At 43.8% G+C, this 13,932-nt stretch overlaps 1 protein-coding gene across 1 annotated transcript; it reads left to right on the forward strand.

The window, feature by feature from the left end:
• The first annotated feature begins 3,617 nt into the window (after positions 1–3,617).
• On the forward strand, positions 3,618–6,078 carry LOC100285474 (single-stranded DNA-binding protein). The gene is made up of 4 exons (NM_001370714.1): positions 3,618–3,972; positions 4,087–4,313; positions 4,469–4,569; positions 5,706–6,078. Exons 1-4 carry the CDS (start codon positions 3,700–3,702, stop codon positions 5,777–5,779), a joined length of 675 nt encoding a protein of 224 aa, NP_001357643.1. The 5' UTR covers positions 3,618–3,699; the 3' UTR covers positions 5,780–6,078.
• Positions 6,079–13,932: the final 7,854 nt, after the last annotated feature.

Here is a 13,932-nt window from a genome sequence, read left to right on the forward strand (position 1 = left end):
CGAACAGGTACCTCAAGTGGAGGCGCTTGATCAAGGGGGAGCACAAGATGATCAAGTGATAGAGGAAGAAGCGCAACCGGCACCTCCAACTCAAGTTCGAGCGATGATTCAAAGGGATCATCCCGTCGACCAAATTCTGGGTGACATTAGCAAGGGAGTAACTACTCGATCTCGATTAGTTAATTTTTGTGAGCATTACTCCTTTGTCTCTTCTATTGAGCCCTTCAGGGTAGAAGAGGCCTTGCTAGATCCGGACTGGGTGTTGGCCATGCAAGAGGAGTTAAACAACTTCAAGCGCAATGAAGTTTGGACACTGGTGCCTCGTCCGAAGCAAAATGTTGTGGGAACCAAGTGGGTGTTCCGCAACAAACAGGACGAGCACGGGGTGGTGACGAGGAACAAGGCTCGACTTGTGGCAAAAGGTTATGCCCAAGTCGCAGGTTTGGATTTCGAGGAGACTTTTGCTCCTGTGGCTAGGCTAGAATCAATTCGTATCTTGCTAGCATATGCCGCTCACCATTCTTTCAGGTTGTTTCAAATGGATGTGAAGAGCGCCTTCCTCAACGGGCCAATCAAGGAGGAGGTGTACGTGGAGCAACCCCCTGGCTTCGAGGATGAACGGTACCCCGACCATGTGTGTAAGCTCTCTAAGGCGCTCTATGGACTTAAGCAAGCCCCAAGAGCATGGTATGAATGCCTTAGAGATTTCTTAATTGCTAATGCTTTCAAGGTTGGGAAAGCCGATCCAACTCTTTTTACTAAGACTTGTAATGGTGATTTGTTTGTGTGCCAAATTTATGTCGATGACATAATATTTGGTTCTACTAACCAAAAGTCTTGTGAAGAGTTTAGCAGGGTGATGACGCAGAAATTCGAGATGTCGATGATGGGCGAGTTGAACTACTTCCTTGGGTTCCAAGTGAAGCAACTCAAGGACGGTTTGGTGGTTGATCCTCGAAAAACCACCCAGTGCTATGGACGACGGGTTTTCGACCGAGTTTGTCCTCAAAACTCGACAGTGGCGGTTTTGGTGAGAACCGGAGGCGACACATGACATCATCGTGAAGGGTGCATCAAGGCGAATCAACTTCACGTGGAGTGCATGGCCGTCAGATCAAAATCTCAGGAGTTGGTCCATTTTGCTCCTAGCTAATAGGATAAGCATTATGTATCTAGAGGTAGTTTAGGAAGTAGAAATAACCCTCTATAAATAGAAGGGTGGCCTGGTTGTTCCAATCATCTCTTTGGCTTACACATTAGTCTCTTGTTTAGTAAACCCTAGCTTTCATTCCCTAGTTGAGCCCGAGATCCACATATGCTTTGAACCTTCGCGTCTGTGTTTTGTAATCTTCATTAATTAATCCGAGGAACAGTGGCTTGTATCGCCCACGGCTTTGGTTGATTCTCAATCTCAGTATTATTTCTGCTGAAATTTTGAGTCTGTTTGCTGAAATTTTAATTAGGTTTGATGGGCTTAGGCGTATATTTTGATTATAGCCATACTTGTGGCAAGATAGCTGTGTTGGACTTATTATTATTGACTTGTAAAAGTGTGACTATATATATATATATATATAATAATAATAATAATAATAATAATAATAATAATAATAATAATAATAATAATAATAATAATAATAAGCGACTAACCTTACAAAGTGAGGCAGAAAATATATGACAATTTTATGGCAGCTTAAACCCTCTGACAGTCTGACTCATAAAATAAGGGGATGTTAAATAATGATTTTAATTTGATATCAGATTAAGGAGCAGGCCAATGTGCAGGCTATGATTGGACATCTAGCTAGCGCGTACTAGCCGGTAGTCAGGCATGGGCGCATGGCAGAGGGCCGGACCACTGGACTGGCTGGCGGCCGGCGGCGGGGACCAAGTCCACCACATGCCATGAGCCTAGGTCGTGCCGGCCCGTGCATGCATGCATGGCGTCGTCAGGCCGGCGACGAGCGGGTGGCAACGGGAGCGGGCGTAGTCCGGGAAACACAACACAGAGAGAAAAGGTGCGGGTGATTTGTCGCCGGCGGCGGCTATAGCTAGCTTATCTCGTCACATGGAGTGCTGTGCCGCGCCCTCCGTCGTCTCTGATTGCCTAGTCTCACGCTGGCCCACCCGATCTCTAGCGCTGGGCGCCGTGGGCCGGGGCGTCGTCACGTTCTTGTGTGGTCGATCTCCCTCGCTCTCGCTAGGTAGCGATAGCGGGTCAGATCTCCGTCTATCTCTTACAAGCTAGGAGGACGGTGCATGGCATCTGGCCTCTGGCGCGCGCAGACATTGTATAGCCTGGGGTCCTGGGACTAATTGAAATGTGCTCAACAGAAGCTTCATGTGTATCGCTAGAGTAGGCCTGGACCATGCATGCCCCGCATCATACTGTCCCCGGGATACATTGCACCGTACGTTGGCGTCGCTCCAGCTTCTACACTAGAACCTTGGTCCCATACTACCAGAGTCTACTATAGACAGCCAAACACTCAACTTTTTAGAGTGTTTTTACAAAAATCCTTTTAGTTAAAACCATATAAAATCAATTTGAATATAGAATAGTTCGAGTCATTGTGATAGTAGAAAATCATCACTTTCTACATCCTAAATCTTATAAACTCTTTTATCTTCTTATGCACACGTAATCTCCACGGTACTTATATTCTCTCCAACCCTACATTCTCCCGACAGCAAGATTCTTAGAAAAGCTCGTCATAAAAAAAACTTAAGCAAACCAGTGAAATGATATGACGTAAAACAACCGGACGTAACGTGCGGCAGCCGGCATTGCTTCATTGGCTTGATCAGTCGTTGGACGCCAAATGCAAATCCGAGCATTGCTTCATTGCTTGCATGTACTTGTATCATGGCATCCGTATCCCACCACCAGAGACCATACGTCCATACCGTTACCCACACACACACACGTACGTACGGCAGCGTCAGTTGTTGCATCAGCCGCCGCGCTATATATGGAAACTGTCCAACGATCGATCTTACGTGCCGCGTGTCCGAGGCCACAAGAGAGCCACGGCCCGGGCCGGGCTACCTCACGGCATGGCGGTGCTCGACGTGCGTGGGACAATGGCACGAGAGGCAGCTGACGAGATGTTTCCGCAGGACATGCGCATCTGCGTGTTCACTGTGCGTGCTACTGATCTAGTATCAATCGGTCGTCGCGCGCCAACACTGTCTGAGCTGAGCTGTGATTGTCGCCACAGTCCAGATCAATAGATCATTGGATGTGCAAACGTTACGACAATGATACAAGGGTCAGGGTGTATGTGTTAGTAGTGCCAATCAATATTCAGGGTGCACAATCACAGGCGAAATGTTTGTGTTTGGACGCGGTCATGAATCACTCGGAGCGAGCGGTCCCAAAGACAAAGAGTGCTATGCTTTCTGTCAAGACTAATTAGCACGCCCAAAGTACAATGGTTCTATCGTTAATTGGTTGTACCACACCTGCCAGCAGCAGCAGCAGCAGCCCTGCCCACTGCGGTGATACAGCTCAGCTCACCGTGGTGATGCAGCCCAGCCCACTGCGGTGATGCAGCCCAGCCCACATACAACGGCCCGGGGCACCTGACCTCTGACAGCTAGGTTTTTGCGAAGGGTTTAGCCCCGCCGGCACTCGGCAATAATCCCACCTGTCTGCCTCCCTCCGCACTGCTTCTCCTCTCCTCGCGGCGCGCATCCATGGCGGCCTCGTCCGCCTCCCTCCTCGCCCGTCGCCTCATCATGTCCCGCCGCTTCCTGTCATCCCCACTCGGCTCCCTCTCTACCACAACCGCGACGCGCAGTTTCTCGATCTCTTCTCCCGGGTTTAAAAGCTTCGTTGTGGAGTCCGACCTTGAGAACGAGCACGACCAGCCCCCCGCGGACCAGAACCGCCAGCAGACGTCGAACAGCCCGCGCCCGCCCGACACCACCCGCCCTCTCGAGAACGGCCTCGACCCCGGCATCTACAAGGTTGGATTAGACCTCTTGATCCTCCTCTCCCATTTCGGGTTTAGTTATTTTGCTGCCAGCTGATCTGAGCTCGCATGGTGCTTTCCGGCTTTTGGCGGGGCTGTGACTGTGAAGGCGATACTGGTGGGGAAGGTCGGGCAGGAGCCGATGCAGAAGCGGCTGCGGAGCGGGAAGACCGTCGTGCTTTTCTCGCTCGGCACCGGTGGCATCCGCAACAACCGCCGCCCGCTGGATCGCGAGGAGCCGCACCAGTACGCCGACAGGTGCTCCGTGCAGTGGCACCGCGTCTGCGTCTATCCAGATCGCCTCGGCACCGTCGCGCTCAACAACGTCAAGACTGGGTGAACCCTTGCCTCCATGTGCAGCATTTTTCAGTTCTATTATAGTCCTATTAGATTCACAGTTCCTTTGTCAGAGTTTGATTAATTGAGTTGATTGATTTTCTAACCTTAAGAATGCTGATATATTCAAATATGCATTGGCTGCAACATTTCAGCACTATTCTCTATTTGGAAGGAAATCTTGAGACCAAAGTGTTCTGTGATCCAATTACTGGGCTAGTTAGACGCATAAGAGAAATAGCTGTGCGTTCAAGTGGTATGTTTCTTGCACCATCAATTCATGTTTATAGCTTATATTGCTTTTTTAGGCCATGATTGAATTTTCAACTTATCTATCGCTCATGGCTCTGTTTTAACTTGTTCGCTCTCTTGTCCTTGCTACCATTTCCTTATTGAATAGAAGGGGAACTGTTTAGAATCTTCAATGAATGTATATCATCAAGGAATATAGTAAAATGAGGAACTATCTTACACCCACAAGTTACTACCTTTAGAAATTCATCTGCATATAGATTCATGCCAGCGGCAAATACAATAGAATCAATCACGTTCCAGCAATAGTATAGCATTTTTAGCCTTTGGGTGTACCCCCTCTCGTTCTACCAATGTTTAAACAATGAAGAGTTGGTGAATATTTATACTGTTTAGCATCGTGAGTTTAATTGTTGATGTGACATGCCTCCATCTCTATCTCAAATATGCTGGTATGAAGATTGTAGACCAAAAATCTGTTGTAATAGTACTCCAGATCTTTTGGAGATGTTCTCCTCTTTCTCTTTATTAGTAGTTTGTAAGGCACTCCTGAAGGTCACATAAACACATGCTCCCTCCGTCCCATAATATAAGGTGTAATCACTTTTTATTCTAGTTCCATAATATAAGGCGTGTTCTCTCTAGACATACGTACATTAATGCAGTACTACTAGTTTTGATAGAGAGAATTAAATATATTTTTTTTGTCTTTGAACCATAGTTGGTTACACCTTATATATTGGGCTGGGACAGAGGAAATATATCTTTGAATTCAAGTTCTGGTATCTTCATTAATTCTTTCATGTGATAACACAATTGGTAATGTTTCATGTGGAAAAGCTCTTAATCTAATCCACTTAAACTCAAAAGGCAAAGTAGAATGACTTCCAAGTTGATGTGAACTAATACAATGAGACCATATAAATTTGACATATCTGAGTTAAGCATTGTCCTTCATTTTTCAAATACCCCTGTGTAGGTGGTTTTGTAGTGTTCAGAACCCTAGGCTATTTGATTCTCTTTTCATATTTTTTTTTGTTTCCTCATGAAAAGTAATGTTAGGTCTCATGTGGACAGATCATGTTGAGTTTTTTGCACGGGGGTTTATACCTACCAGATTATGACATTGTCGTGTAACAGGTCGTCTCTTGTTTCTGGGCAATGACGCCAATGCTCCAAAGTTAGGCGAAGTCAAGGGCGTCGGCTACTTCTGATATTGGTTTATGTTTAACTGAGCATACCAGTTGCAGGGACAGAGTCATCATAACGGTGTTACTTTACTGGAATCTGAGTGGACCAACAAATCCTGGCGGCGATTCGAGTCTTTTGCCGTGTTGAATTTTACCAGATTCCTGTTTTGTCAAGCTCTCAGCACCACTGTAGATACCTTGTAATCGTTGTAACAGCAACATGTAGGATGTGTGATCAGTAATCTGTACTATCCTTAAAGTACTAGTTTCAACGGTCGTTCTGCGTCATATTTTTACAAATAATCACTCACATCTATTTCAAATTAACCTTGTATCCCTTCATACACATAACCTCCACGTCTGGCCCGCTAACCAGTCGGTGGATAAATTAAATATGGTGCAGGAGGTGGGGTTTGAACCTAAACCTGATGAAAGAAGGGCGGGAGACACTAAGTGAAGTCGTCTGTTTTTTTTAATATTGAATATAAATTTTACATATGTTTATACGAGTTTTGTAAAATAAAATATATATATATAAAATCATGTTGAACCGGATCAGCACTACGGGTCGAGGCTACGGTCCAATCACGACACGATGATCGTGTCGGTCTGGTCTAGGCACTATTAAATGGGTCGTGTCCGGACCAGCTTCCCAGACACGACCCATTTGGTCATCTATACCTCCGCACGATAATGATGGTCTTTGCCTCAGTTGCCGCCATCTCGTTCGTCATCTTGCTTCTTTTCTCTCTCCTCACGCCTTCGTGTCACGCATTTCGACAGAGGGCGTAGGAGCAGACGTCTCCTCCCTGTATTCGTCCGACACCAGCCCTGACACCGACCCGCCCAGTGGCTATTGTATGTCCACGAGGGTGTTTCACAGCATGCACGCACCATCGTTTTTGTCGTCGTCGGACGTCCCATTCGTCATCCCGACTTTTGCCTTGTTCTTCCTCCCCAACCTGCTGCCTCTGCCCATGGTCGCAGCCACGAGCCGACCGATGCTCGTCGACGTCGGTACGGGCGAGTCGGTCTTGCTCCTGTCTTTTCTTCGTGCGTGTCGCTGAGGACACGATGCTGCCTGCCACGCTTAGGTTATCTTGGCGATAGCGAATCCAGATCTGAGATATTGGACAACCAAAGCCTGTAGCGCAATAGTAGTTAGCATATGCTACGGAGTTGGTGGTGGTGTTGTGTCGCCTCGGCGGGTCCAGGGTTGGAAGGCACTCGCATTCTCTCGCCCTTTTTGGACTAACTCCTGGTGCGGGTGCCTCTCGATTTGGAGCTGCTCTGGCTGGGCTTCTTTCTCCGCTTACGTGCTCTCTCCCTGTATGTATCTAACGGTATACTACCTATGTCGCCTTCAGATGTCCATGTCTTCGTCGTGTCCTTTCCCGACAACGAACAGGTATAACTGTCTCTTCCCTTCCCTTCCTGGTCTACGAAACCTTGGAAGTAGGGGAGGCGAGGGATGGGGTCCCTGATTTGGTGCATATGGTACCCATTCGATGGCTCGTCATCGCCTGTCTACATGACATTTCCTTTACCACGATGTCGACTCGCTTAGTCAAATAAAAAACTATGCGGAGAGCAGAGACAATCAATAAAAAATATTGAGATCTTTTTGATGGATAGTTTATGTGGGTATTATTGTGAGCCGTCGCAACGCATGGACAACCAACTAGTATAATTTAACACAAGACATCCTCTGCATTGGTTTCTTTGTACCTTTCCATCCTTATTAGGGCTAGTTTGGGAATCTAATTTTTTCAATGGATTTTCATTTTACCAAGAGAAATTAGTTTATTTTCTCTTTAGGAAAAATGAAATCTCTTGGAAAATTGGTGTTCCCAAACTAGCCCTTAGTTTTTTTTTCCAAAGAAATGTTTCGTTTCTCTAGGGACGAAAAGATATTAACATTTCAATCCCATCCATTATCCATTTGTGCATGTCTGTTCGCTTTAGATTAAAGCTAGTTGTTCAAATTGATTGATGCAGTTGCAATTCAATTCATAGCGGCTGTTCAAATTGATTGATGCAGTTGCAATTCAATTCATAGCGACAATACAGGTGCAGCATAGAGACAAAACAGGTGTAGAAACAAGACAACATAGGACTCTGACCCATCTCCGTCATCTCAGCCCAAGAGAGTTCACCGGCCCAAGAGAGGCGTTCGGCTGACAATTGTACGACTCTGTTAAGCCTTCAGAGTTCCATCCGCCGACCCTCCTCACTCGTGTCCTGTTCTTCTTTCCGTTCTCACGCTACCTCACCGCCCAATGTGTAACAGCACTAATCACACATGGAAAGCATCACAGGAGACAGGAGTTTCAAAACTGACTTTTTAGAGGCCCAATGCGAAATCGGATATAGAGGCCTCATCCACACATAAATATATATAATTATACATATATATATTATCGAATATTTAACGTATAAAAATTATTATGCACTATTTTAAAGTTTATAAGATAACAAATATAAAATATAGCCAAAAACACTTACTTGTTATCTGATATCATTAAAAATATCTTCTAAAATTTGTGATACAAAGTCATCGCTTATATCACTGAGATTAATCACATCCAACAACTTTTTCGATATATAGAATCGACAAGTCATTTAACCGCTCTTGAGTTATTATTGACCATAAATAGTTCACAAAAACATTTTAATTTTAAAAAGCTTCTCTCTGCCGATGCAACCATGTAAATAATACACTTTATATCAAAATAGAATTCATTTTGCTTCTTTAGTGGATTAATCTCATCTAGTTGAATATAAACATAAAAATCAAAATCAAGAGCTAAAACAAATACTATTTTGAAACGGATGGAGTATTCGATAAGTAATTGAGACATTAGTTTAACAATCTAAACGAGACTGGTCGATAGCGTATCATTTTTTACGTATTTATATATAGAATAGATAGGTTTAACAGGAAAAAAGTACTAGCGTCCAGAGAGTAGAGGCCCTTTGTTTTTTGGGGCCAGTTGTGGCCGCACCCTCCACACCCCTCAAGTACGGCCGTGTGCCCAAGCCTCATAAGTGAGAGCAACGCTACAGTGCAAACAACATGAGTGAGTGAGTAAATAAAAAAGTAAGCATGCAGCATTTTATCTTCTCCATTCTCTCATGAGGCTATATGAACCTCTAACAGCTATTAGTGCTACCCTGCAAGCTACTTCGTTTTTCTTCTTTTATCTCCAAGACACATCTGTTCCTATCTTCAGTTCTTCTTGGTTTGGATGCCAAATAACATGACTATGGAGGATGGAGATGGATGGACTATGCTGCTGGTTGCCTGATTTATGTCTAGAACTTGTAAGATTTTATCTGAGATGGCTCTTTAACCTTACTGTTAACTTGCTTCTAGTTCTAGCCTACTGCACTCCGGACCAGAACCGACAAGAAGTCGATACACTCCAAGGCACCATGTGCCGAATTGGCTTTCAGATAGCGACACATGCTTGCATGATTACGCCGGTACCAGGATTAAGGAGTTTGTCCCCCAGCAAAGATACACTTCATTCAAATGCTAGCACTAGTGGTCAGCACTCAGCACTGGCCGCTGGGCCACCAGACTCATTGAATTTCGTCACTCAATGGTAGCCGGAAATTCACCAACATTCCTCTACTAGGATCGTTGTACTCATACTATATTCGTATTGTTCTCTTTTCTTGCCATACCCATGTTTCGTGTATCGTGTTCAGGATTTATTGATCAGTCAACGAATAAAATAATTATGCATCTAAGGATTTAAAATATAACTTGATAAAGACAACTCCTAGAAATAAAGCATACATACGCACACATGTCACATATTAATACATGTGAGTTAGACGTCCATACATTGCTACAGAATATATATAGAACTATTTTTAAATGGGATAGTTGTCCAAACACGTTTCAAACCTTTACAATAAATATCCAAAAGTCCTCAGCGGCTTGCGAGAAAAGTGGCGGCGGGATCGAGCTCGTGTCCTCGCCACTTCAGGCCCTGCAGGTATGACGGGCGACGCTGCCACGACGGGTGCCTATACTAGTACCCTTCCCCTCCTCGATCAAATAAGTATAATATCGAACCGAACTTAACTAATCCTAAATTTACTAAATCAAAATCTCATGCATCTCAATCGACGACGTGACAGCTTTTCTACGCTGACAGAACTTAACTAATCCTAAATTTACTAAATCAAAATCTCATGCATCTCAATCGACGACGTGACAGCTTTTCTACGCTGACACATGTTAGCCACGTCTACACGGGTCATTATCTTGATTGCGAGCCTGCCTATCATCACAAACGCATCACTGGTGTACGAGTATATATGTCCAAATAGGTCAGGTCTGTTGTATGGTTTAGTCCACTCGAGCACCGCCTAACCTATTGTCCACCGGACCCATGTCATCCTGGACCGATCACTGTGCCACGTTGGGTCTTAGGTGCGGCACGGCGGGCTAGGACCGGTACAGAGCGATTTTATTTTTTTCATATTTTTTTCATAAAAGTATCTATATGCTTGAGTATAGAATATAAAACACAAAATATGTGTTTTGTTGGCTAGGTATGTGTGAATGTGGAGCCAATGACCAAAGTTCGACCCCACTTATTTATAATTTTAAGATATTTTTGTAGAAAGCGAAAAGAGAGAGGGGTGATGCACGAATGGAGAAACTCATGTTTCATATAAAATATATGAAAACCCAATTAAAGTGTATACATATGATTTAATGCATATAAATATTTATCAACAAGTAAATTTAAACATACAGAAACTTCATAAATGTATAAATAAATTGAAGTAAATATGATTGTCTGCATTAAAGTTAATTCAACTTAACATTTGTATGTCATCAATGATATTAAAATTATCATAAATATAATCAACATATTTTGATAGTTTTAAATTATAATGAATATAAGTTGTATAAGTTGTAAAATTATCATAAATTGAACTTAATCTTTATTAATATTTAAACAGTTTAAACAATGCCTATCATGTGTTATATTCATTTATTATCATTTACATTGTTTATTAGTCATATATATAAGTTTTAGATGATTTTCCATGATATCTTATTCTTCGCGGATACAAATAATGACGGATATGTTATTTTGTTTTTATATGGAAATAGAATCGGATAGAGAATAATCACAAAAACTAGATTTGTATACATTCATTTATAATTTATATTAAAATTAGATATGAATAAATTAGCAAACGAATACAAATATCAAATGTTTTGCACCTTTTTTATCCAACCTTTTGCACATTTAACAATGGCCATCCGCAACATCAGAACATCTTGGCTCCAGAACTCTATTAGTAGTACTAGTAATCTAGTACCACTAAACAATTCACATGCCATTCGAAGGGAGAAATTTAGAATTCTGTCATTATGAGAATTGAACTTTGTTACTTTGTCATTGTTTCAAGAGGCTTCATCCCAATATCATTATAAACATGCCACACTGAAAGCTCTCTTGTGAGTTTTGGTGTTTGGATGACAACTCAATTAAAGGACTAACAAGTGTGTTGAGTGTTGAACAGGTGCTCAGTGTAAAGCTGATAGGGTTCAACACAAGTGAACAAGTGTGATGGCCCAAGGACTAGATGATGATATATAATGGGCATCACAAGTAAGATGGACATTGCAAAGTGATACTCGGATGCGTAGCTCGGAAACAACTGATCAAGCCAAGGACGGAGGCAAGAAGAGCTTCGAGGTACCAAGTGCACGGGAGAAGGTCAAGGAGACTGAGGAACCCAAAGCCAAGGGTGAAGAAGAAAGCTTGCAAAGTCAAGGGTGATCGAGTTGAGAACAGCTACGGCACATCAAGGATCACTATATAAGGACGTGACTTACAACCAATGAGGTAACAGCTATAGTTACGTGGTGTAAGTCATAAGGCTCAAGATCAAGCTCTAAGAAGGAGATCAAGGTCACTAGAAGGAGAACAAGTGTCAAAACCAGAACTGGAAGCAGCCCAAAAGAGCTAAGTTCATCTTGATCTTCAGTTTGGGATGTTCCCATGTTTGGAGATGTTCTATGTGACCTTTGCAGGATGTTGGAGCTAAGAAATGTCAATCTAGATCAAGTCAAGCCAACTTGATGATTTATGAGTCCAACATCAAAGCTCAAGCATGTGAAATGTTGTAGATGTAACAATTAAGAGAAGGTATGTTTCTAGACTTAGTACATTGGTTTTTGTGTACTAACATAATTGTCTAAGTGTTAGAAACAGAGAAAAGAAGAAAAGAAAAGAGATGCAAATACTTGGCTGTGTGCAGCCGAGACTCAGCTCAGTCTGGCACACCGGACTGTCCGGTGGTGCACCGGACAGTGTCCGGTGGCGCACCGGACAGTGTCCGGTGCGCCAGGCTGACTCTGGTGAAAAGGCCGCTCTCGGGAATTCGTCGGCGATGTACGGCTAAAATTCACCGGACTGTCCGGTGTGCACCGGACTGTCCGGTGAGCCAACGGTCGGCCGGGCCAACGGTCGGCCGCGCGATCTGCGCGGGACACGTGGCCGAGCCAACGGTCATATGGGGGCACCGGACTGTCCGGTGTGCACCGGACAGTGTCCGGTGCGCCAACGGCTCCAAGACAGCAACGGTCGACTGCGCCACTTATGGAAGGAGATCGGCACCGGACAGTGTCCGGTGGTGCACCGGACTGTCCGGTGCGCCACCCGACAGAAAGAAAGTATTGCCTTCCAAATGGGATTCCAACGGCTCCTAGGCCCCTTGTGCCTATAAAAGGGACCCCTAGGCGCCTCCAGCAACATAGAAGTGCAGCCAACAATTGTATACATCACTCGGATCGATTCTCTCTCTCCCTCTTGTGTAAATCTCTCTAGTTTGTGTGAAGGCAAAGTTATAAGCCTTTAGAGAGTGGAGAGGTGCTGCAAAGAGCTAGAGCAAAGTCTTGAGCGCATTGTTACTCCGCCGGAGTGCTGTCAAGAAGATTGTAAGCAGCCGCGGCTTTGTTGTAACCCAACTCAACATAGTGGAAGGCTCTATCTGTCATACTGACAGATCTGAGCAAACGGAGGAAGGAGTTGAAATAGACTCCAAGCCCAGGTGTGGCTAACTCCAACGAGGACTAGGCAAGCATTTCAGGCTTGGCCGAACCTCGGGATAAATCCCTGCGTCTGTGTGCTCTGTTCTGTATCGTATCCTGACTCTCTGTCTTACTCGTCTTTATATCTGCACTTCAATACTTATCTGTGGTATAAGCTTTATTTGAAGTGCAGGACATTTTGAGACAGGATCTTCTATTCCGCTGCAACCTACTCGAAGAGTCTTCTCATTCCACTGCGTACTAAGTCTTCGAGTAGAGTAAGAATTTAAGTTTTAAGATAATAAGTTTTATTCGCCTATTCACCCCCCCCCTCTAGGCGACATCCAGATCCTGTTCCCGGGTCAAAGGGAACTTTCAATTGGTATCAGAGCTAGGCCTCTCCAGTGTGGGCTTAGCCGTCCGGAGATAACGATGTCGTCACAAGAGGTAACTGTAGAACTTCTTTTAGGCGATGGCTCTAATTATAAATCTTGGTCTGTCTCTATTTATAATGCTTTCATGAGTGTTGATCCTGATTTGAGACAGATCTTTAGGAGAAGTATTTTTCCATCTGATATTAGTAAAAATCCCTCTAATGATGAACTAAGATGTTTTTCTCTCAATCACCGTGCTTACAGCATCTTAGTTGATTCTCTTTCTAGAGGTGCTTATTTTGCCATCATGAGTAGTGGTAATGATTTAATTGCTGATGCTCATGATTTATGGAATAGAATTAAAGTAACATATTATGTGGCAAATTGTACTGCTTCTTCTCCCTATATTGCTTGTGATGCTAACCATTCAAAGGGAGAAGATCAAGAACGATGGACACCCAATGATGAATCTACCTCGTCGACAGGTTTGATCTCCACTAATAATAAGTGTTTTATTGCTAACAATGACGGTGGAGACAAAAGCCATGATGAGGAAGAATATGAGGATGATAGTGAGGATGAATCTTCATCATCACAAGGTACATTTTCCTATATTGCTTCCACTGACGTTAATGACAGGGAAAATGAGACCGATGATGTGGAAGAAGAGGAGATTCGCCGTTTCTACAACCATCTCAACAAAGCGGACAAAGCTCTCTTGGTTAAGTTGTTGA

Source organism: Zea mays, chromosome 3, assembly GCF_902167145.1.
Source record: "Zea mays cultivar B73 chromosome 3, Zm-B73-REFERENCE-NAM-5.0, whole genome shotgun sequence".
Classification (NCBI taxonomy): Eukaryota; Viridiplantae; Streptophyta; class Magnoliopsida; order Poales; family Poaceae; genus Zea; species Zea mays.

Coding starts and splice junctions, on each gene's coding strand:
- LOC100285474 (NM_001370714.1), top strand. CDS start 3,700: ATGGCGGCCTCGTCCGCCTCCCTCCTCGCCCGTCGCCTCATCATGTCC. Junction 4,314..4,468: donor CTCAACAACGTCAAGACTGG/GTGAACCCTTGC, acceptor GCAACATTTCAG/CACTATTCTCTATTTGGAAG. Junction 4,570..5,705: donor AATAGCTGTGCGTTCAAGTG/GTATGTTTCTTG, acceptor GTCGTGTAACAG/GTCGTCTCTTGTTTCTGGGC.